General features: G+C 33.4%; 1 protein-coding gene across 1 annotated transcript; it reads right to left on the bottom strand.

The window, feature by feature from the left end:
* Nucleotides 1–5197: 5197 nt before the first annotated feature.
* LOC136039251 (uncharacterized) lies at nt 5198–25709 on the bottom strand. Its single transcript, XM_065722807.1, has 5 exons — nt 25569–25709; nt 15442–15565; nt 12759–12966; nt 10074–10397; nt 5198–5366 (listed from the first exon to the last, which is right to left on the bottom strand). The coding sequence occupies exons 1-5, from the start codon at nt 25666–25668 to the stop codon at nt 5205–5207; spliced, it is 918 nt and encodes a 305-aa protein (XP_065578879.1). The 5' UTR covers nt 25669–25709; the 3' UTR covers nt 5198–5204.
* Nucleotides 25710–25758: the final 49 nt, after the last annotated feature.

Raw genomic sequence — 25758 nt, 5'->3', positions numbered from 1 at the left:
CTAAAAAAAGAAAAAAAACTGACAATTAAAGGAGAAAAAGAAAACTAAAAAAATAAAAATAAAAAAAAATAAAAAAGAGAAAAACTACAAAAAAACTAAAAAGAAAAAAGAAAAAAAAGACGACCGGGACACTCAAAGAGAAATTACAGACTGGGACACCGGGATACAAATGACGACTGGGACGTGTGTGTCGACTGATGTCATGTTTATGTGTCGACTGACGTCATGTGTGTGTGTCGACTGACGTCATGTTTGTGTGTTGACTGACGTCATGTTTGTCGACTATAAATGACGACTGGGACACAGGGACACAACTACAACGGGGACGCCGGTGGGGGCACAGGGGGATATATAAATGACGATGGAGACGCAGGGAATGTTTGATTAGCAATCACCATCAACAAAACTCAAGTGCAATCATTAGAATAATGAGGTATAGATCTGAATACGGATTGTTGTTCCCATTGACCATTATATGTTGCATGTTCAAGAGTCGGTAAACCTGAAAATCTATTTATATGCACAGACAATGGGACAGCAAAGAATGTTGTATATTCGCAAGTTTTACGTAGTTAAAAACATATATATATATATATATATATATATATATATATATATATATATATATATATATATATATATATATATGTATATATATATATATATATATATATATATATATATATATATATATATATATATATATATATATATATATATATCTATCTATATTCACAGGTGGGACATAGGGACACAACTACAATGGCGCGTAACTAATATGGCGCGTAACGACTTACGCGCGCGGGGGGGCTTAAGGGGGGGGGGGGGCGCGAAGCGCCCCCACCAGCTAGGTGTTGGGGTGGCGCGAAGCGCCACCCCAACAGCTAGTATATATATATATATATATATATATATATATATATATATATATATATATATATATATATAAAAAAAATAAGTTGTTTGTGGGTTATGTCTGTCTGTCTGTCTGTCCGCATATGACGTCTGAAGTATTTCATCATATACCAATTCAAAAACGAAAGTATTCAAGCTGATGTAGCTGAGTTGGTAACGCGGTATGTTCCAGGTTCTTGGTTCGAGAGGTTCCGGGTTCAAACCTTACAAATAAAAAACAAAACAAAAAAAAATAAAAAAGCTAAAAAAAGTAAAAAAAAAGGTAAAAAACTAAAACCTAAAAAAGAAAAAAAAACTAAAAACTAATAAAAATAACTAAAAAAAAGGTAAAAACTACAAAACAAACCAAAAACTAAAAAAAAACTAAAAAAAGGTAAAAAACTAAAAACTAAAAAAGAAAAAAAACTGAAAAAGGAAAAAACTGAAAAATAAAGGAGAAAAAGAAAACTAAAAAAATAAGAATAAAAATAAAAAACTAAAAAAAAAGCAAAAAAAAGGCAAAAACCAAAAAAAAGGCACAGGGGGATATATAAATGACGACGGGGACACAGAGAAGGTCCACGAATGTTGGCTTTAGCATTAATACAAAAGAAGAAAAAAACTAAAAAAGAAAAAAAACTAAAAAAAAGATAAAAAAAATAAATAATAAAAAACAAAAAACCTTAAATAATAAAAAACAAAAAACATAAAAAAAGGAAAAAAACTGACAATTAAAGGAGAAAAAGAAAACTAAAAAAATAAAAATAAAAAAAATAAAAAAGAGAAAAACTACAAAAAAAACTAAAAAGCAAAAAGAAAAAAAGACGACCGGGACACTCAAAGAGAAATTACAGACTGGGACACCGGGATACAAATGACGACTGGGACGTGTGTGTCGACTGATGTCATGTTTATGTGTTGAGGAATGTTTGTGTGATGAGGAATCACAAGAACAGCAAGAAAACAGGCTTGCAGCTGATAGAGAAAGTAAGAAAAGAAAGCGTGCCGAGGAATCACAAGAACAGAAAGAAAACAGGCTTGCGGCTAAAGAACGCAAAACCGCGCAGTTAGATGAAAATCCACCTGGAAAGCGAGAGTCAAAACATATCAAAACTGAAAATGATAGCGATGATTCGGTTTGGGATTTTGGGACAATGGGATTTGGGATTTGGGACAATGGCGCGTAACTAATATGGCGCGTAACGACTTTCGCGCGCGGGGAGGTTTGGGGGGGGGGGCGCGAAGCGCCCCACCAACTAGGTGTTGGGGCTGCGCGAAGCGAGTTGTGTGTATGCATGTTTGTTTGTTTGTAAAAAGAGCGTTTGCATATGACGTCATTATTAGTACATAAGGCTTTGCATATGCACAGACATATAAATATAAAAGCTATTTATATGCACAGACAATGGGACAGCGAAGAATGTTGTATATTTGCATGTTTTACGTTTATAAATATATATATTTATATCTATCTCTATTCACAGGTGGGACACAGGGACACAGCTACAATGGCGCGTAACTAATATGGCGCGTAACGACTTTCGCGCGCGGGGAGGTTTGGGGGGGGGGCGCGAAGCGCCCCACCAACTAGGTGTTGGGGCTGCGCGAAGCGAGTTGTGTGTATGCATGTTTGTTTGTTTGTAAAAAGAGCGTTTGCATATGACGTCATTATTAGTACATAAGGCTTTGTATATGCACAGACATATAAATATAAATGCTATTTATATGCACAGACAATGGGACAGCGAAGAATGTTGTATATTCGCATGTTTTACGTAGTTAAAAATATATATTTATGTCTGTCTCTATTCACAGGTGGGACACAGGGACACAGCTACAATGGCGCGTAACTAATATGGCGCGTAACGACTTACGCGCGCGGGGGGGCTTGGGGGGGCGCGAAGCGCCCCACCAACTAGGTGTTATATATATATAGTATATATATATATATATATATATATATAACAGCTAGTTGGTGGGGGCACTTTGCGCCCCCCCCAAGCCCCCCCGCGCGCGTAAGTCGTTACGCGCCATATTAGTTACGCGCCATTGTAGTTGTGTCCCTATGTCCCACCTGTGAATATAGATATATATATATATATATATATATATATATATATATATATATATATATATATATATATATATATATATATATATATATATATATATATATATATATATATATATATATATATATATATATATATATATATATATATATATATATATATATATATATATATATATATATATATATATATATATATATATATATATATATATATATATATATATGTTTTAAACTACTTAAAACTTGCGAATATACAACATTCTTTGCTGTACCATTGTCTGTGCATATAAATAGATTGTTAGGTTTCCGTATTCAGATCTATACCTCATGATTCTAATGATTGCCCTTGAGCTTTGTTGATGGTGATTGCTAATCGACCATTCCCTGTGTCGCTGTCGTCATTTATATATCCCCCTGTGCCCCCCGCGTCCCCTTTGTAGTTGTGTCCCTGTGTCCCGGTCGTCATTTATATTCCCTGTGTCCCGGTCGTCATTTGTGTCCCAGTGTCCCAGTCTGTGATTTCTCTTTGAGTGTCCCGGGCGTCATTTATATTCCTTGTGTCCCGGTGTCCCGGTCGTCATTTATATCCCCCTGTGCCCCCCGGCGTCCCCGTTGTAGTTGTGTCCCAGTGTCCCGGTCGTCATTTATATTCCCTGTGTCTCGGTCGTCATTTGTATCCCGGTGTTCCGGTCTGTATATACATTCGTTTTTTTAGTTTTTCTCCTTTATTTTTTCATTTTTTTCCTTTTTTCTTTTTTTTCTTTTTTAGTTTTTTTATTTTTTAGCTTTTTTAGTTTTTTTATTAGTTTTTACTTTTTTTTAGTTTTTTTAGTTTTTTTTACTTATGTCCTGGTCGTCATTTATACTCCCTGTGTCCCGGTCGTCATTTGTGTCCCGGTGCTTTGTTGATGGTGATTGCTAATCGAACATTCCTTTTGTCCCGGTCGCTTTCTCTTTGAGTGTCGTCATTTATATTCCCTATGTGCCGGTGTCCCTGTCGTCATTTGTGTCCCGATGTCCCAGTCTGTAATTTCGTCAGTTGAAAACATGACGTCAGTCGACACAGAAACATGACGTCACCTGACAGACAGACACACAGACAGACAACTTATTTATATATATATATAGATAGATACAGTTTCATTTCAGTTTTTTTTCTTTTTTAGTTTTTTCTTTTCTTAGTTTTTTTTCTTTTTTAGTTTTTCTTTTTTAAATTTCTTCTAATTTTTTACCTTTTTATTTTTTTATTTTTTTTTACATTTTTCTTTTTAAGTTTTTTCTTTTTTTAATTTTTGAGTTTTTTTATTTTTAGTTTTTTTTTTAGTTTTTTACCATTTTTCTTTTTTCAGTTTTCTTTTTCTTCTCTGTTTTTCAGACGTCATATGCAAACCCTCAATAAAAAAATACATACAACTTATTTTTATATATAGATAAGATATAATCAGGCGTAACAGACATAGTGTAACAGACATAAAAGACAGACAACTTATTTTTATGTATATAGATTTTTATATATAGATACAGTTTCTTCTTTAGTTTTGTTTCTTTTTTAGTTTTTTTTTTTTTAGTTTCTTCTTTTTATTGATTTGTTTTCTTCAATTTGTCAATGTTCATTCTAACATTGACGCTTGGAAAAATCTTTACGTGCCAAGCATGCTAAAGCTCCCACAATTTATATTAAACCTCAAAATTTGGGGTATCTGTTTTAAGGTTTTCGGATTACTTTAATCTATTGTCAAAATATATTGAAATATTTGTGCAATTCCCAGTTTGTTTTTTTTGTTTTTTTTTTTTTAGTTTTTTAGCTTTTTTTAGTTTTTTTTTAGTTTTTTATCTTTTTTATTTTTGTACGTTTTTTCTTTTTAGGTTTTTTCTTTTTTTAATCTTTTTAATTTTTATTTTTTTTAGTTTTTTCTTTTAGTTTTTTTTTTTTTTAGTTTTTTACCATTTTTCTTTTTCCGAATTACTTTAATCAATTGTCAAAATATTTGAAATATTTATGCAATTTCCAGTTTTTACATTCTAGTTTGTTTTCTTTTATATATGTAGAAGATATAATCTGGCGTAACGGACAGACAACTTATTTTTATATATATAGATATATATATATATATATATATATATATATATATATATATATATATATATATATATATATATATATATATATATATATATATATATATATATATATATATATATAACTGAAGTAGGAAATACGACAATCAATCAAAGATTAGTGTTTATTTATTCCTGGAACGCGGTATAAAAATTCTCCAGTTTCTGCATCGTAAAAAGAGTCTCCTTGCTGAATTACAGAACCGTCAGCACTGCCTGACATCTTGAAATTAGTGTTCAGACTATCTGGGGGGCGTTCCCTCATAATTCCATAAGGATACTGGAAAAAAAATTCAAGACTCGAGGTTAAATCGGGATTATTAAACAGAAAATGAAATAAATAAACATCAAATCTACTGCTCTATGACAAAAGGCACGAGACCTCTGAACATAAAAATTCTTTACCAACAAGCACCACGATTCCCACTTCTCCCTTCAACACAACCACAAACCTGAATTTGCAACTTAATATTTAACTGAATATTTAAAACTTAATAATATTTTTATTATTAACTTAATATTTAACTTAATATACAACTGAATATTTTAACCTTAAAAATAGGGTTCTTGCCTTCTCCACGGACGCAAAACCATCTTAGTTATATAAACTAAAATAGAGCTAAAATAAATAAATAAACTAGAAAAAAGGTTGTAAAGTCTCCCGCTCAACAACTTAATGCGCGGTTGTCTTAACTCCTAAAATTAGAATTACTCTAGTGATTGTTGTAATTATTATATGAATGGTATCATAGGATTTGTTATGATCCTCTTGATTAGTTACTTACTTTTTTTTTGTACTTCAAATCATGAATTGCTTGCAAAGATGTAACTGCCTATCCACGATAAATTTTGACGAAAGCCTACTTCGATGTTTAAGAAATCACAGTCAATATTCCACTATTAGGGGGGAGATTTTCCGCATCTTCCCCTGAATTTATTGATTTATGACAGATTTATTCAAATTGGAATAGATCCATTTTTGACAACCATCATAAAATAACAGCTTGACAGAATCCGTCACAATCACCAAAAACAAGAAGAACAATAGGGAATTTTTTGAGACAGTGGGAAACAAATTAGAATGAATATTTCGGCTCAATGTCCAAGGGCTGTCCTCAGCAATACAAATAAGAAAAAACATTCATTAATAAGAAAAAATATTCATTCTAATTTGTTTCCCACTATCTTAAAAAATGCCCAATTGTTCTTCTTGTTTTTGGTGTTTGTGATGGAAAGGCAGTGTGGTCTTCGTCGTTATTTATGACAGAATCCGTTTGACCTGACCTGGGTAACCCCAACTGAATTGACCTGATTTCTATAAACAAACCTGGCAGATGCCTGAAACTGCTGATAAGTCGATTCAGTTCGTTATTACGAACTTTTTGCTGTATCATGGTTGCAAAGGTAGCTACAACCTAGTAAAGAACAAACCAAGACGTATAGTTACCAAAAGTAATACAATCGTGTAAAAAAACTAGCTAGCGAGAAATAATTGCCACGTGTGGCTGATTCAGGAATGGTAACTATTATTTCGATCATTTTTAATAATATCAAAAATATATTTATAGAAATTTCGAAAAATAGCCTGAAACCCCCTACAAATAGCGTCAGATTGAAACAAAGTGTACCATTGGAATGGCTCTAGTATCCAAAGCTCCTAGTGACTCTAGTATCCACAACCACATAGAATAACAGCTAGACAGAATTCGTTTGACCTGAGCTGGGTAACCCCAACTGAATTGACCTGAATTTCTATGAACTGACCAGGCAGATGCCTGAAACTGCTGATAACTCGATTCAGTTCGATATTATGAAATTTTGCTGCATCATGGTTGCAACGGTAGCTACAACCTAGTAAAGAACAAACCAAGACTTATAGTTACCAAAAATATCTGGCTATATTACTAAAAATATCTGGCTTATAGTTAGCCAGTAAAAAAAACTGGCTAGTGAGAAATAATTGCCACGTGTGGCTGATTCAGGAATGGTAACTATTATTTCGATTATTTTTAATAATATCAAAAATTTCGAAATGTCAAGAAATTTCAACTGAATTGAGTTTCAAGAAATTTCGAAAAATAGCCTGAAACCCCCTAAAAATAGCGTCGGATTAAAACAAAGTGTACCATTGGAATGGCTATAACAGAAAACCATATACAGGAGCTTTAGCAACAAGGAAAATCAATTTTTGCATGGGTAGCACTTTTGCATGTGTCCTTTTTTTGTTTTTCTTTTTTCGTCGCTAGTGGGGCATTGGAAAATTATAGGAAGATGTTTAAGGAGTCATTAAAAAAAATCGCAATATCTAGTGCCTTTTGAAAGTATCCAAAGCTCTAGGACAATCACTACTTGACAAAATAACGCCATGTTGCATTATATGAGTAGCTTGATATAAAGTAGCCATCAAGGTCAACTTCTTTAACAAGGACACACATTCTCTTGTTATACGGTTGAGTTGAGAGATTTTAAGCAGTGTTGAGTACAGATTTGAACGATTTAGAAGTAGCTGAGTACAGATTGTTTCCTGCGATAAAGAAATTACTGTCATCAGCAGGAATGACTGGAAGCAGGTCTGGGGCGAGCCCATCAAGATGGTAAGAGGTCATTAATATAAACCAAAAACAAGAGGGGGTCGAGTACTGTTCCTTGTGGTACACATTTACATACTGCAGAGGGGATAAAAGAGCAACTTTTAACTGATACATACTGAGATCTTCTAAGCAGGTAAGACTTGAACAAAAAATGGGGTACTTTATGCATACCAAAAGACGAAATCTTTTAAAGAATAACTATGATCAACCATGTAAAAGCTTTGCAAAAATCTAAAAAGACACTTAGGACACACAGACCTTTTTCAGATTAATTCCAGGCTCAAATTTTCTAGGCCCAATCCAGTGGCATCAATGAAAGTTATTAGAGAGAAGGCAGAAAACCAATCTAATTACACGAGGCAGGGGGGTTACCAAAAGCAGACATAGCATAGCAAGCAACTACGAACGACCAATACTACTCTCACCAATGGTTAAATGTATGACAGGGCTTTTTACAGGCATATCCAAGGCAAAATTTGCCCTTGGAAAACCAGTCCCCTAACAAAATTTAGAATGAAAATACCACACATATATTAGCATATCCTTTTATTGAAAGCAGTTTTATATAATAAATGGTTCTGTATACATATTCAGAAAATTTTAATTTATGTAATAATTCAAAAAAATGGGAACTTCATTTTTTTTATTTACATTCATTTTTATTTAATACAAAAGACCTTCAGTTTGTTATGCAGTTTTTGAAAGCAGCGGACGCCAAATTAAAATAGAAGAAATGTGGGTAAAAATTCATCAAAAACGTATGATAAACGTATCGAAAAAACAAACTTGTTGCATTTGACGACGCTTTCGCCCGTAAAGAGTCAAACAATAAGAATTTGTTGGTTCCCAAAACCAACCATCCTTTCAAAGGAAAGTAAATCTTCTTAAACTTTTTGGTGCCATATACTTTTAGCTTAATTTTGATTAATTTTTCGCCTACATTTTTGTCTTCTTTTTTTTATAATTTGGCGCTCACTACTGACAAAAATTGCAGAAGTTCATATGGAAGTTCTTATCCATTATAAATTATTATATTAGTTAACCTCTCTTAAAAATAGTTGAAAATAATACTGCTACTACTAACAACAACTGAGAAAAATCTACTAACAACAACTGACAACTGTCTACTAACAACAGTCATCCTCCTTCACCCAAGAAACGTGTCTTAGACGTCTCAACTATTTTCTCATTATAGCCCTATAAAGTGGGATAGAACCAAATTGTTTCGCACTGATTTCTTGTTGTTTGATGGTCTTCAAATATAGATGGCATCAAATGTATTTTGAAGGCATAGTTGACTTTGGGAATCAACAGGTTGTTCATGTTTTTACAGACAGAAACAGTTACAAAATTTAACTAATTAGTTTTGCTTATTTATTTTTACGGGTAAATGAGGCAATACTGCCGATAATGGGATGCTGCAATTTTGATAATTTTGAAACAACTAATTGCAAATTTTAGAAAATTCTAAGATTGAATACATTGTAATATTCAAAATACATGTTCAGAAAATTTTCAAGCTGCTTATAATATGAAACTTTATAAGAAACAGACCTACAGCCCAAGATAGAGCACAAAAAGATGTACGAAAGTTCATACCTCCCCCTCTTTGCCCAACCAGATTACGACTTCTTCCGAAACTTACATGGAACACGACTCAACTGTGATTAGCTTTAGGATTTGTCTTTTTATTCACTGTTGGGGTTCCCCCTCCTAAACTTGAGATTTTACCTGAATCAAGAAAATTGTTATATTCCAGAGATGACTCTGCTGTCTAGTTCTCTATGTGGGAAAAAAAAAAATAATCTAAATTTTTAATATTCTTATTCTTATTACTTAGAATGTTAGCAAATATTCTTATTACTTAGAATGTTGTGAATCGTCTAATGAAAATAAGCTAATTGTGTTGCAATATTATAGTTGATTCTCTTTTTAGGAATCCTCTTATTGGCAATCGATTGCTTATATATTTTAAGTTATTATGTTCATATTTTTATTTTGTCTATTAATCTAAGTTTTAAACTATTTTCTTCTTTTTTAATTGGTTTTGGTAAACAAATTTTAAATTATCTGAAATTTATTATTTCGATTAATTAATCTTCTTTAAAATGAATTTCTTTTTGGCAACCCTGGCAAAAGTCATAACAGCTTCCTTGATTCGTCCTTCCCTACATGATTACCAAAAGCTACCCTGGGCATATTTGCTGCAAACAGACATCGAGCATAATGCTCCTTTTTGACAACACTGCAATATCGTTTACAACATCAAACATATACACACTGCTACATTCAGTTTTCATTGCATAGCTTTTACTTATAATTTAGAACAAAAAACAAAACAAAGAAGAGAGAGATAAACAGAGGGAGACAAGAAAGAGAGATAAAGAATAATGTACCTCATATCCTTGCTTATCTGTATAAATATAAGCTTCTTCAATACCATCTTTTGTTTCAGTTTTATATGGAAGTGATTCTTCAGTTGCACCTTCCAAGGGTTTAGGAGTAGGAGGTATAAGGGGTGAAGTTATATGCTTTCCTGTCTTATCTGGCTCGGATTTCGGAGACACACTGGGTTTAGATACAACTGATGGTATGGGTTTTGGCTCAGAGCTGTAATTGAGCGCTAATTTCTTAAATTCACCGCAAGTAAATTTTTCTTCAATAATTTTTTTCATTTCTTCACACGAAAGTTTTGGACGAACTCGATTCTTTACAATTTTCTGCAAAAGACGATGCATTAAGTTAGGCTGCATATTCATCATTATTAAATACTTGCATTAAAAATAAGCAGATTTTTAACTAAACTTTTTATACGAACTTGCATCAAAAAGAAAAAACAATAATTGTTATGTGGTTCATTAAAATGACTTGTGCATTTATAAGGAAAGAACTTCATACAAAAAATCCACATCTTTGAAAATTTTAAAAAATTTGGCGAGAAAAATAGCAACTTACAGGCGGGGGCATTCCTCCACCCTCATTAGATTTCTTTTAACAACCCTAGATTTCCGAAAATAATTTTTTTTTGTTATTTAAATTTAAAAAAAATTTGTTCCACCCCTAGATTTAGAAAAAGAACGTTTTGAGGCATCCCAATATTTTCGTGAATTGACCCCACTGGACTCTTAAAAGCGTTTTCTTTGTTTGACATTCATTAAGAGTACGTTTTGAAATACCAAAATCACGAGACTAAAGGAAAATATGCCAGTATATGATTCTATTGGCATTACTGTAAATCGTAAAGAGGATATTTGGTCACTTCTTCGACTTTAGCAGGGGATCTAGCGGCTACAAAACTTACTATTACTACTACTGACATCTCACTACAGCACCAAACCACCTGAGACCAACACAGCTACACACCTTCCCCCCTCCCAATCTATTCAAAGCCTCCCTCCTTGCACTGTCCCAAGAAGTCCCAATTTCACTTAAATCCTTTCATACCAAAGCCTCCCACACCATTTTGGGACAACTTGCTTTTTGCTTGGCCCTAGTTGGTTGGCCGCAAAGTATAATTTTTGGCGATTTGTCATCCTTCATCCACAGAACTTGTCCCAGCTTTCTTTCTTAAACTTTCTCTCCTTATGGCCCAAAAAAGCATGATAGAACCTCATTTTCATACAGCTTACAGTTACAAATACGGTCAGTCAGATAGGTACCCAAAGCACCACAGCCAGATATACCCAGATATACCCAAAGGTATCTAGTCAGATATATAGTGAATATAGAGCAAAACTTGAGTATTGCAACAAATTCAAACGCCTGGAACATATAATCGAGTACAGTGGCTTCAGAAGAAAATAAGTGCTCATTAGAATAGGACAAGCAGATTTCAACCGACAACGTCAAGTCTGGATATCAATATATTTACGGCCAAACATAAATCGGCCAGAAACTACAATAAAAAAATTAATGAAAGCCACAACATTCAGAACTTAAATAAATAAAATCAAACAAATAGATATTACATACTAATATAAATGAATAATTAAGTCCTGACACTAGCAGAAACGAAAATGAGTACTCTAGTGAAATTTAAATGAACAGTAAGTGATAAAAAGAAAAGAAAGTATGAAAAGAGAAGAAAGAAAGTAAAAAAAAATGAAAAGAAAGTATGGCTACTGCTCCATCTCCATTCCCCATCTATAAGCTTTCAACAGGCAGTTGCATGTGTCATTGCAATTTGCAGCAAACCGTAGAGAATTCCTCTGGAAAACTTCTAACGAATCCTCCTCCATCTTTTGGAGCGCCCACCTTTGATCACTGACATCACTGTAGCTTTCAATATTCTAATCTAGGTTCGCACACTCACCTTTCTATTCTTCTAAACTTCTTTCATCTGTGAAACAACACCATGGGTCTTGACTATTCTACTTTAAACATCTTAACTGCATCCACCATCTTTGCAAACAATACAACATAGGTAAGTGAAGCTGTCCACTTGATCTTGTTACCCAGCATCACTTCTTCACCTTCTCTTAATTCCAGTCTCAATTACTTAAGTCTTCTTAATATATCCTTCATAAATCTTCTTCACAAAATCATCTATCATGACATCAGTCCCATCCGTCTTTCGATGTCGTTTTGGGGCCTCTTTCTACTTAATGGCGTGGGTATGCCTTCTGTATGCCTCACGGTCTCCTGCACAGTCATCTATTATACCTGTTTGAAATCCATTATACTTTGGCAACTCTTAAGATCTCTCTTATTTGAGCAATTATCATTTTCACAAAATCACAACCCAAGGCTTCCAAAAATCTTTTTTTTGTAACAACTGCGCTCATCTTATTTTTATTATCTTATTTTCTGTTATATTACTTATCATGCTAAATTTATTGTAATCTTAATATCCATTATCTTTTATAGTCTCGTTTAATTTTTATTATCTGGTGATTGTATAGTAGCGGTACGGTGCTTCTTGAATACTAAGGTCCTTGTGTTGATCCTTCAGGGTGTTGCTATGGCTAGGTTTGATCTCTGGGTCTTGTATTACCAACCTGAGATCAGACCCACTACGCCACCACAGGACAATTATTTGGTGATACAAATCAGAAAAAAAAACAAATCAAAATTTATGCTACCTTAATAGTTTGAGGTCCTACTCCAAATTGTGTGCTTAAGTCGAAAATCTTGTCAGAATTTGGATCCGCAGCATAAATTTCTCGGACCAAATTTCTCTCGTCCATTGTAAGGACCCGTTCAGCGGCATCTTTCTTGCTATATTGATTTCTGAAAAACTTCCTCTCTTTGACACTTCTTTCCACAGCAGGGTTTAGTTGTTTGCCATACCTCCAAGAAAAAAGAGAACTAAAAACATTACAGCTACACAAGACCGTATCCAGGCTAGGGGGGTTTAAACCACCCCTCGAAATGTTTGTCCGACTCGTAAAAGCACAACAAAATGAATATAGGCAAATTGTGATTCGTTTTTAAAGGTTTTTTGTACTCCCCCAAAATATATTTTGTACACCCCCCACCCCCGAAAAAAAATCCTGGATACGGCCCTATACAAGAATACTTAAAGCGATTTTTTTTTAGAATGGGAGGAGCAATAAATTTCTCTGTTGTATTGTATTGTATTTCATATTTGTTAGCTAACAAGCTACTATATATCAAAAGATGACTAATATACATTTTTCAATGTGTATATTAATGTTGTTAGGTTATAAAAAAATCTTTTGCAAAATGATAACGAAGTAATGAAATAATAACAAAAAATAACGCCAAAACTAAAACAATGAAAATTAAAATAATAGAATTTTTTTAAATATAATGTTTGCTCTATGCAGCGGTTTCTATTGGTGGGGTGGGTCGTCTGCCCCTCAAAATTTTTTGCTCATCCCCGTAGTGGTTGAAAAATACCTTTTTTTGGAAGGGGGGGGGGATGTTTTTATTGAAAATGCTATTTTCATTGAAAAAGTTATAAATTATTGAAAAATTATATAATTAAGATTATTATTGTAAGTTATCTATGTGAATAATCATTTGTATATACAGGGCAAGGGTCTCCACCAAGACCTCTTCAATGCAAAAAAAATAATTAAAAAAGAAAAGAAAAAAGTAAAATTTTGAATTGAATTCATAAACAGAGAAGATTAAACGATAAAACACACCAAGTGCTTCTTCTGCTCTGTTTAGAGTTCACTTCAAGAGGTTAACTTTTTTTTCTCTCCTTTTTTTTAAGCACTGAGACGACTTGGTGGGTATCTTTGCCCAAATATCTGCCTTTGTATTTTCGCTTCTTTTCTTCTTCTGGCTGAAACTACCCTAGTTTTCATGGTTATTTTTTTATTATATTATCTTACATTTTTTTTTCTTTTTGTCAACCGCTATATATTTAAATAAACAATACAAAAAATATTCACAAATTTATAAATAATTGTTTTTCTTAAACATTTAGATTTTAATTAACAGTCTATGTTTCTTTGGATCCCATCTAAATTCTATTAATGCATATAAACTCGGCTGTGAGATTACTAAATTTACCGAGTCTCCATGAGCACTGATTTCAATTGATCATCTGCTTTGGCCACTTTTTGCTTTTAAGTTCTCAATATCAAACAGTTCGTGGTAACGAACTGTAGTAAGGAGCGACCCGGCTCAATAGTAACCAAAACTCTAAAAAATGGAATTTTGCTACCAATAGTTACATCAAAAGAATCGCATTTTAATGCTGATTTTAAATATATAAGTTCTGCTATACCAGCCAGCGTGAGCACTTACACAAGAAGTACCCTGAAACTAGTTGGATGCTGCACGAATAGATTCATACATTCTTTTATTTTATAAATATTTTTATAAAATGAAAAGTTTTATAGCGTGCAATTGTCCCACTGCAGCACCAAGCCGCCTGACGGTACCACAGCTACTTATGCTCCTCCTCCATCCCAATCTATTCCAAGCCTCCCTCTTTACACCCTCCAGAGAGTTCCCATAAAAACAGTAATGACCTATTAGTGAAAGTACCTAAGTGGAACATAATTGTCTTCATCTGCATTTGAACAAAAACGATCTTACAAACTAAACATGAGATAATAATACATAAATAAATAAATAAATAAACATCAATATATTATTCATTTTAAAAATTGAGAATTTCTTCTTCTACACAAACAAAAATATGTACTTTTTGATACTATAGTAGCATTTCAAAGATATCTTTATATTAGAACCCATCCAGCAGCACCTTCAGCAAAATTTATTATAACTATTCCAAATATTTATAACGTCATTCCTATGAACAAATTTCATCACCCCTGAACGAATTTTATCATTATCCCACACCACAAAATAGAAGCATGCCAAATTTCAAAAAAAAATATAGTGCTGTTTTCAAGAAAATTTCCAGACAAATAAACATAAATACATACATATATATAATTACTATTCATTTAATAAGATTTGAATATTTTTTGTTTTTTTATATCTTTTTTATTTGAGCAAAAAACATACACAGTTTAATCATACAGTTACTGGTTGATCAAAAAATCTCAATGACTTTTTTATAGCAGGAAACCACATAGGAAAATCTTTTCCAAGTATTTGAGAACTCATTCTTATCAATTCTTTCCCCAAAATAAGACCTCAAACGAATTTCCCCATAGTGGAGATCTATCTAGACTTTTTTTTCACATCGAAAAATGGTTGTATGCCAGTTTTCAGAAATAAATATAGCCTGTTTTCAAGAACAGATTTAGAGAAAAATAAATAAATGCACATATTACTTTCAGGAATTAGACAATTATGATTTGTTTAGTAAAATACCTTTCATTTTCATTATGTAATCTATCAAAGGCCATTGGGTTTAACTCATCTCTGGTCATCTCTTCAAATTCATCACTTGGCAGTTTATCATTTTTTCTTGTGTCTAAGTTTCTCACACGGTATTCTGGAGAACAAAAAACAATAATACTGAGTAGGCCATATCTTTATACATACAAAGAAGAGTTAGGAGAGAAAACACATAAAAAGAAACATAAGATAAAATACCTATAAAGAAAAATATTATGTATAGGGTGTATCAGCTCTAAGCTCTAAATGGGTCTAATGGAGGATTTTCCCCCAACCATGTACTGCACTCCTGGCCAAATGCAGTGAATCAGGAAATTAGTACCTATGCAATGCAGACTATTGGTCAGAAGTAAGTTATTTTTTTTAAGTAGGGTGTATGCTTAAGGAGAGGGTGCACTGACCAGATCTTCACTCTTTGTCTTATTCTACAACAGTGCAAATGCTACAACCTCCCTACAATTGACGTGTTTCTGCATTTCGTGGCTGCTTTCAACTCTGTAACCTATGAAAACCATTGGCAAATCATGGTAGAAGATGGTATGCTGGTTGATTTCAGAGCTGCTGAAAGCTTACTATGAGCACTGCAAATCGACTGTAAGAATGCTGGGTGAAGAAACTGAGCCCTTCAATATGGATAGTGGTGTAAAACAGGGGTGCATATTGTCCCTCATCCTATTTAACTACTGCATAGATTGGGTTCTAGAAAGAGTACTCTTGAGTTTTGATGGTATCATTATGGATTGAGCATTAATGTGTCTGTCCTGGAATACGTGAATGACATTGTTTCTCTTGTTGTTGATCCAGCAGCTGCCCAAGTAATGGTAAATAAGACATTTTTTTTTATCAGCTACTGTGTATGAAGATCAACACAATCAAAACTGAAGTCATGAACCTAAATGTAAAGTCAGATTATCAGCTTGTACTTTATGGACATGAATTGGAAAAAAGTTGATAGCTTCACTCATCTTGACTCGCTAATAGACCCTCGTGGAGGGTGACCTTGACATACAGAACACATACAACAAAGCCCAAGCCTTCTTCTCTGAACTCCAACACCACTTGTGGAACTAACGGGAGATGAGTAGGAAGACAAAATTTGTGTCTATAAAAGTACTGTTAGATCTCTTCTCTTCTATACATTTGAGACTTGGTCACTGAAGGTGCTTCATCTCCAGGGTATGGACGTCTTTGACTACCACTGTTTACAGAAAGTTTTGAGGATTTGATACTCTGACAGAATCAAAAATGCTGATGTGCATCACCACTGCTCGAACATAAATTCCATAACAATTACTGTCAAACAAAAAAGACTGCACTGGCTTGGCCATGTTTTTAAGAAGATCCAATGACCACAAATGACCAATCAAGTAATGACCAATGACCAATCAAGTAATGACCAATGACCAATCAAGTAATGACCAATGACCAATCAAGTAAGTGCTTCTAGCTGCTCCTTTGCCGGATTGGCACAGATGACCTGGTGATCAATTGAAGAATTAGTCAACAGCTGTACTCAATATCATTGGTGGATTTCAGAAGTTTGGCAGAAACTGTGAGAGCTGCTGGCTTAAGTTTGCTCGAGAGCTGACACAAGACTGCAACAAATTGGAGTGAATCATATGGAGCCATCTAAAAGTCAGGTGAGGTATCCATATCTGGTGCTGCAGCAAGTACCAGTAAGTAAGTATCTTTATAAGTAGCAAGAGAAGGTAGGAGAAAATACCCATAAGTAATAAAATACAAAAATAATAAAATTTTGAAGGCTGTATCTTTGTAACCAACATGAAAAGAAAGGAGAGAAAAAAAGAAGAAAAAAAAGAAAATACCAGTAAGAAAATAAAACAACTGCGGACGTTGTTCTTCACAAGTGACAAGAAAATGAAGGGGACAATACCAATTTAAAAACAAAACTTTTGGAAGAATATACAGAAATTATTGCAAAATTTGGCCTTGATTGAAGTCTAACTCATACCATCATTAAGGGCAGAAATCACAGTTGTCAGTTGTTTTTTAGTTGTCATTGCCAATAGGCTTTGATTAATCTCAGATGACTCCACGAAAATATAAAGTCTTCATTTTTCTAATGTTTGTTCTTACTACTTCAATGAATCTAACATCAATCAATTTATTCATATTAAAACACTATTAAAGACACGAAACAGTTATTTGGCGAAAAAGCTTTAAAGACTAGAATATTATAATAGAATAATATAATAGAATAGATGATAGAATAGAATAATATAATTAATAGAATAAAATAATACAATTTACAGAATAAAATAATATAATAGAATAATAGAATAGATAATAGAATAATAATAGAATAGAATAATATATTTATGTTGTATTTCTTTATGAGTGAACATTTGAATTCTTAATCTGGTGAATTGCATTGCCTCATTACAACAGAAAAGGAACAGTTGGATATACATATTGTTAGAAAATGAGAAAGAAACTGAAAGTCTGATTACAACAAGATAACCAGTATCTGGGCAACAACTCACTGTCTCAATAGTTAAATCATCATAGAATCTTTATATACTGCCCAGAAATTTGGTTTTTAATCATTGGATATGTCTAAATTTTCTTAATAAGTATGCCATTAATTTAAATATCCCAGCCATTTAAAATGCAAAAAGAAAACGGTTGTTATGCCTGATGATAAGATGCAGATAAAATAGGCATTACAATCAATGTTATTGTAATATATAGCGGGCTGGATGGTTATCCGCCAGAGGAGGAGAGGTAGAGTAAAGCAAAGCATATTTAGGAACAGATTAAGTGAGGATCTATAATCATTTACATTTAGTTTTCAGAATTCTTCAGGGTTTTGTTTAAGTGTGCCACTGATCTAAACAATGACCTAAGAATTGTATTAGTATAACATTTTTTTTCAGTTTTGTAAGTAGCCTAGGGCCATATCTGGCCTTACTAAGGGGAAATAGGTTACATTGTCAGAATAGCAAACATTATATATAGAAAGAGGGTTGACAAGGGAATTGAATGGTACTACTGTTTTTTTATTATATGTGTACATTTTTTTACCATTATAGGTGGTATTGAGTTTGTGATTTCATGCTATAATGTGTACTACAATTATTGGATGCTTTCCACGTTGTGAACATAATTAATGATGATGAAATTTCTTTACTGATTTCTATTCTACATTCCTGAATTTTTAGGAATTAGGTCCTGCCCTTTAAGAACATCTCTGTCTTGAATTTAAAAATTATTAATGATTACTTGAAAATTATTAACTAGAGTTTCCCTAAAATTGCAAGGTACTTCCCCTCTTTCAAAAATCACATTCATAATCTTATTATTAACGTTATTATCTTATTATTAACGTTTCATAATTATTATCTTATTATAATCTTATCTTATTATTAACGTTTTATAATTATTATCTTATTATAATCTTATCTTATTATTAAATTATTAATGAGTTTCCCTAAAATTGCAAGGTACTTCCTCTTTTTCAAAAATCACATTCATAATCTTATTATTAACGTTATATAATTATTATCTTATTATTAAATTATTGACGAGTTTCCCTAAAATTGCAAGGTACTCCCCTCTTTTAAAAATCACATTCATAATCTTATTATTAACGTTATATAATTATTATCTTATTATAATCTTATCCTATTATTAAATTATTAACGAGTTTCCCTAAAATTGCAAGGTACTTCCCCTCTTTCAAAAATAACATTTATAATCTTATTATTAACGTTATTATCTTATTATTAACGTTATATAATTATTATCTTATTATAATCTTATCTTATTATTAAATTATTAACGAGTTTCCCTAAAATTGCAAGGTACTTCCCCTCTTTCAAAAATCACATTCATAATCTTCAGTAGCTTATCTCTAACCTCACAAGCACCATATTTAAACAAGAGCCCAGAGTTCATATGGCACTTGTAACAAGGTTGGAAAAGCCCAGAGCTCATATGGCATGAACTCTAGCAAAATTCTAAGAATCAATAGATTGATTTAAAAGTAAAATCAGAGGCTTAATGCTGGTTGGGATTTAAAATAAGAGCTCTGAGACATGAGGTCCTTCTAAATATCACAATTGATTAAGATCCAATCACCCATTTGTAAGTTAAAAATACCTCATTTCTTTTAATTTTTCCTCTCCCTTCAGCTCCCTAGATGGTCAAAATGGGGAAAACAACTGTTATGAAGTCAATTTGTGCAGGTCCCTGATACACCTACCAATTTTCATTGTCCTAGCATGTCCAGAAGCACCAAACTTGCCAAAGCACTGGAACTCCCCCAAACAGAGCAAATCCAGTCCGGTTACGTCAATCATATATCTATGACATGTGCTTATTCTTCCCACCAAGTTTTGTCCCTATCTCTCCACTCTAAGCGTTTCCAAAAATTTCCCATTTCACCCTCCAACACCCCCCAATGTCACCATATCTGGTAGGGATTTAAAACAAGAGCTCTGAGACATAAATTCCTTCTAAAATACTAAATTTTAAGATCAAGTCACCCATTTGTAAGTTAAAAATACCTTGATTTATTCAATTTTTCTGAATTAACACCCCAACTCCCCCAAAGAGAGCAGATCCATTCCAGTTATTACAATAATGTATCTAGGACTTGTGGTTATTCTTCCACCTACTTTCATCCTGATCTCTCCACTCTAAGTATTTTCCAAGATTTCCTGTTTCACCCTCCAGCTCATCCCAATATCACCAGATGCAGTCAGGATTTAAAGTAAGAGTTCAAAGACACGCAGTGCTTCTAAATATCAAATTTCATTAAGATCCAATAACCCATTTGGAAGTTAAAAATACCTCATTTTTTCAAATTTTTCCTCTCCCTCCAGCCCCCCAGATGGTTGAATCAAGGAAACAACTGTTATCAAGTCAATTTGTGCAAGTCCCTGACACGCCCACCAATTTTCGTGGTCCTAGCAAGTCTGGAAGCACTGAAATCCACCCCCAATTCCCCCAAAAACAGCAGATCCAGTCCAGTTATGTCAATCATGTATCTAGAACTTATGCTTATTCTTCCCATCAAGTTTCATCCCAATCTCTCTACTCTTAAGTGTTTTCCAAGATTTCCGTTTCCCCTCCACCCCCAGATTTGATTCAAATAGAAAATGTAGCATCAGAGACATAAGATCTTTCTATATATAAGGTTTCATTAAGATCTGGTCACCCATTCATAAGATCAAGATACCTCAATTTTCACGATTTTCCATCCCTCTACCCCCCCCCATATGTTAGAATCGTGAAAACGACTGTTATAAAGTCAATTTGTGCAGGTCTCTGACATGCCTACCAATTTTCGCTGTCCTAGCACATTTGGAAGCACCAAACTCACCAAAGCACTGAAAATCCTCCCACTCCCCCAGAGAGAGCAGATCCGGTTATGTCAATCATGTATCTAGGACTTGTGCGTATTCTCCCCACTAAGTTTCATCCTGATCTCTGCACTCTAAGCATTTTCAAATATTTCTGGTTTCCCTCTCCAACTCTCCCCAAGGTCACTGGACCTGGTCGGGATTTGAAATAAGAGCTCTAAGCTACGAGGTGCTTCTAAATATCAAATTTTATTAAGATCTGATCACCTGCTCATAAGTTAAAAATACCTCATTTTTTTTAATTCTTTTGAATTACCCAAAATACCCCCCCAACTCTCCCAAAGAGAGTGGATCCGTTCCGGTTATCTCAATCAGGTATCTAGAACTTGTGCTTGTTCTGCCCACCAAGTTTCATCCCTATCTCTCCACTCTAAGCATTTTCCAAGATTACTGGTTTCCCCCTCCAACTCCTCCCAATGTCACCGGGCCCGGTCGAGATTTAGAATAAGAGGTCTGAAGCACAAGATTTTTCTAAATATCAAATTTTATTAAGATACAATCACCCGTTTGTAAGTTTAAAATACCTCATTTATTCTAATTATCCTGAATTAACTGCCCCTCCACTCACCCCCCCCTAGATGGTCAAATCGGGGAAGGGACTGTTTCTATTTTAACCTGGTCTGGTTCCTGATATGCCTGCCAACTTTCTTTGTCCTAGCTTGTCTGGAAGTGCCCAAACTAGCAAAACTGGGACCAACAGACAGACAGAAATTGTGATTGCTATATGTCACTTGATAAATATCAAGTGCCATAAAAACTCATTTACCTGGGCCTTATCATTTCAGAACCTGGGCATTATTATTTTTTAATCCTTTTAGTACTGTCATTTGTAACTAATTTTTCCTCACAAAATAAATCTTCCTTCATATCTAAAGTGTAACAAAATTTTTATTCTTTCCTATATCTTTTGCTGTATCTCTATCATGGTTTTTATATTCTCAAAATGTTCTGCTCATCTCTATTTAACTCTTTCCTTCTCAATAATTATGGCTCTGTTTTTACCTTTAACTGGGACAAGGCCAGATTGACTATTACCACTCAATTTATTAGCATGCCAGTAAAAATATTTCACAATCATGCCATCTGGCTGCATCTTCCAGATCTTCAGCAATTTTATCCATGACCTCCACTTTAAACCTCCTTGAATGATATTTGACTGTTTTTTCTGCTTTCTTTATATTCCTCTTATTTTCATATGATCTTAAGATCAAATAATTCTTGTATAGGCCTCTCCTCCTCTCTGTTAAACATAAAACATTTTTAATAATATTTTCAGATTTGTTTCTAACTCTTTCCTTAGACACCATCAGCAACTTCACAGACTAATTTTCTAAGATTATTCCACACATCTTCCACATTGTCAACTTTTAAACTCTCCAGCTTAGTATTCAAATGTTCTTGGAAAGTTTTGCTCACATTCTTATCCTGGAGTCTACCAAGGTCATAAATTCCCAGAAAGTAGTAGCCCTTCCTAAATTTCTGCTTTAAATTATCCGTAGACACTACTAAATGGTGATTGTGATTTTTAGGATCAAAATTAAATAAAAAAACAAGTTTTTTAAATGCAAGGGGCAAAAATAAAACAAACAGAAATTATCCTGTATATGAAAGGGGTTGTCCCCTCCTCAACACCCCACTCTTTATGCTATAGTTTGACTCTGTCAAAACTCTACTTTTTAAAACAATAAAAAAATTAGCATAAAGAGCAAGACATTGCAGAGGGGACAACCCCTTTCATATATGGAATAATTTCTGTTTGCTTTCAGTTTTAATGTTGCCCCTTACTTGCAGGTAAAAAAACCTTGTTTTTTTTTTATTTAATTTCTGAATGTTTTTGAATTAATGTATGATTAGATTTTGGCTCACCACATGAATAATTAAAACAAAAATTGCATATTAATATATTTTTTGCTAAATGACTTTCTCATACTTTTGATAAGACAATTTTGATAGAAAAAGAGGGGCAGGGAAGGAGGCCTAGTTGCCCTCCAATTTTCAGTTACTTAAAAATGCGACTAGATTTTTAATTTTTGTTAGTAATAAACATATGTATCTTACAAATTAACTTATCTAATGAACTTTTAAATTCGTATTTTATTATGTATATGAGGGGTTTGCCCCCTCGTCAATACATTGCTCTTTACACTAAAGCTTGATTTTCATCCCAAATCTTTAAGAATGACCCCTGTATCACAAAGGCTGTAGAATACATAGTTGAAATTACTAAAAATACTTTAGCGTAAAGAGCAAGGTATTGTGGAGAAGACAAACCCCCTTATATACATATTATTTTATGTTCATTTTAAATTTTAATGCTACTCACTACTTCCAGGTGAAAATTTTTTCTATTATTTATTTTCTAATTTTTTTTTAATAATGCTAGAAAATCCTTCACCACCTTCATGAAAATTATCTTCCGTCATGATAAATTACTCCATGGAAAGATCCTCCCACGTAACCCCTCCCCCTGATCCACCCCAACTCAAACGTGAAAAAGTCCTCTTGAAAATGTCTGTACACTTCATAATAACCATCACTATATGTAAATAATGGTCAAAGTTTACAACTTACAGCCCCTCCCCTGGGGGCTGTGGGGGATTAACTAGTCCCCAAAGACATAGTTATTGGGTTTTTGACTAATCTGAACAGAATGGCTATATCAAAATTTTTAGACCTAGGTGCCCTCCCATATTTTGGTCACTTGAAAAGGACACTAGAACTTTTAATTTCCACTAGAATGAGCGCTCTCCTGACATTCTAGGACCACTTGGTCAATACAATCACCCCTGGAAGAAAAAAAAAACAAATAAACACATATCTGCAATCTGTCTTCTTGCAAAAAATACATAATTCTGCATTTTTGTAGATAGGAGCTTGAAACTTTTACAGTAGGTTTCTCTGATACACTGAATCTGATGGTGTGATTTTTGTTAAGATTCTATGCCTTTTAAGGGACATTTAGCCCTATTTTCTAAAATAAGGCAAATAATCTCTTGCTTGTAACTTTTGATGGGTAAGACTAAACTTGATGAAACTTATATATTTAGAATCAGCATTGAAATGTGTTTCTTTTGATATAACTATTGGTATCAAAAATTTGTTTTTTAGACTTTTGGTTACTATTGAGCCATGTTGCTCTGTAACACAATTCATTACCATTAACTGTTTGATAACACCACTCCTATATAACAGTAAATTTTATTAATCCTGCCAATCTTTTGTACAGTATTGGCTACTAGATTGCTACACCTAAAAAATTGCAGACATGAAACCATTACTCTTTTCTTTTCCTACACCAAATTTGCCTAGGCTAAGATACCATCTATCTCTATTTTAACCAGTCTGGGCCTTAAAATTTCATATTTATGCCTGGGACCCTGCCTGCCTATTTGTTCCCATACCTGTAAGTAATATTCATCCAAGTCACTTCTACAGGGACATATACTATTATAACTGATACCCTATACTTTTTAGTCATAAACTTAGCAACTAGCCTAACATTGAAATATTAATACCTTCCCAAACTAAACAAAACTTGGCAGTTTCCTTATTCACCATGCATCATGAGCCCTACTAAGCACCCCACCCTTCCTACCTGAGTAAATAAATTCTATGTCATCTACTTTCATGTTTCCTACACTTTGTATATGAGTTTCTGGAACTCCTAATAAGTCCAGTCTGAATTTGACAGTCAAAATGTTAATAAAGCAGTTGTTTTTTCTTTTAACATTGAAATATTCCAAGTTACAATTTGCAGATTTTCTGATTGAAATTATTATGGCCTCAGGAAATGAAATAGTCCCAGAGCCAGTGCAGGATAGGGACTAACACTTCTTCTCAAGTCTATACAAAGCACTTAAAGAGTAAAATTCTAGACAAGCTACTTTTTGTTATCTTGGAGAGGGGTTATGTTAGGAAAATGAAAATTTCAGTAATGAATCCAGGGCCAAAAACATGGAAGGTATTGCCAAGCCACTATGTTAACCCTCTTCTGATTTCTAAGTCTTAGAAATTTCCTTACTTGACAGATCTATACCAATTAGAATTTTGGCAAAACAACATTATACCTTAATGCTCAATTTTCAGATTCTTTTTCTCTGCATTTAGTTTTGAAACCAATTAGTAAGTTTGAAACCAATTTTTTAACCAAAAACTCTTGAAACAATTAACATATAGCCATATAAAAAATTATCATTACCAAAGGTCTAAAACAGGCTCAAATTGCATTTACAACAAAAGCAATCAGGCCTATTACATTTGGAAAGAGCAAAAAAGGATTGACTGGTATGTTCACTTTATTTGTTGGTCAGAAATGCAGACTGCTTCATACTTACCCTTCAAAATACCTTCCTGGTACATAGACTATTTTAATCTGTAGATCCATCCTTGAGAGTTTCATTTTCCTAATTTGATCCTTTTTGAAGATATCAGAAAATAACTTGTCTAGAATTTTACCCACTTAAGCCAACTTAGAACCACACAGCAAGAAGTCCCTGGGACCTCTAGTTGAATGGCTTATGTAATCCTGCCTTATTCTAATGGCTAAGCTTTACTTATTGTTTTTGAAAAGTTGAGCTTTTTTTACTTTTTTCTGATCGCAATAAAGTCATAGGAAGAAAGGAACCTATAGGACTAAGGCAAACTTTGTGGGCCTCCTAAGTTTACTAATCCACAAGAGTTACCTCCATTTAAACCCGAAAAAGCTGATCTTACGTTTTTCTTTTGATGCTTTATATTTTTGAAGGTTCTTGGCCAATCCTGAGGAAATGTGCAAGTAGACCTTCGTTACTTTCTCTAACTTTCTTGAAAGCATCCCGAGTCAAGCATGTTTTCGCTTTTTGAATTCTGTCACGGAATAAAATCCTTAATTATGTCGAAACTATTTCAAGACCTTTCAAAGAAT

The sequence above is a fragment of the Artemia franciscana genome, chromosome 19 (genome assembly GCF_032884065.1).
Source record: "Artemia franciscana chromosome 19, ASM3288406v1, whole genome shotgun sequence".
In the NCBI taxonomy this organism is placed as follows: domain Eukaryota; kingdom Metazoa; phylum Arthropoda; class Branchiopoda; order Anostraca; family Artemiidae; genus Artemia; species Artemia franciscana.
The sequence above is the reverse complement of the archived record's forward strand: the minus strand, read 5'-3'. Positions and strand labels throughout refer to the sequence as shown.

Excerpts from the sequence above, each read along its gene's own strand:
- LOC136039251 (XM_065722807.1), bottom strand. The coding sequence starts at position 25,668 with ATGCTTTCAAGAAAGTTAGAGAAAGTAACGAAGGTCTACTTGCACATT. Across the intron at positions 15,566-25,568 it reads TAAAGCATCAAAAGAAAAAC|AATACCGTGTGAGAAACTTA; the intron begins GTAAGATCAGCT and ends TTTGTTCTCCAG. Across the intron at positions 12,967-15,441 it reads TTACATAATGAAAATGAAAG|GTATGGCAAACAACTAAACC; the intron begins GTATTTTACTAA and ends TTTTTCTTGGAG.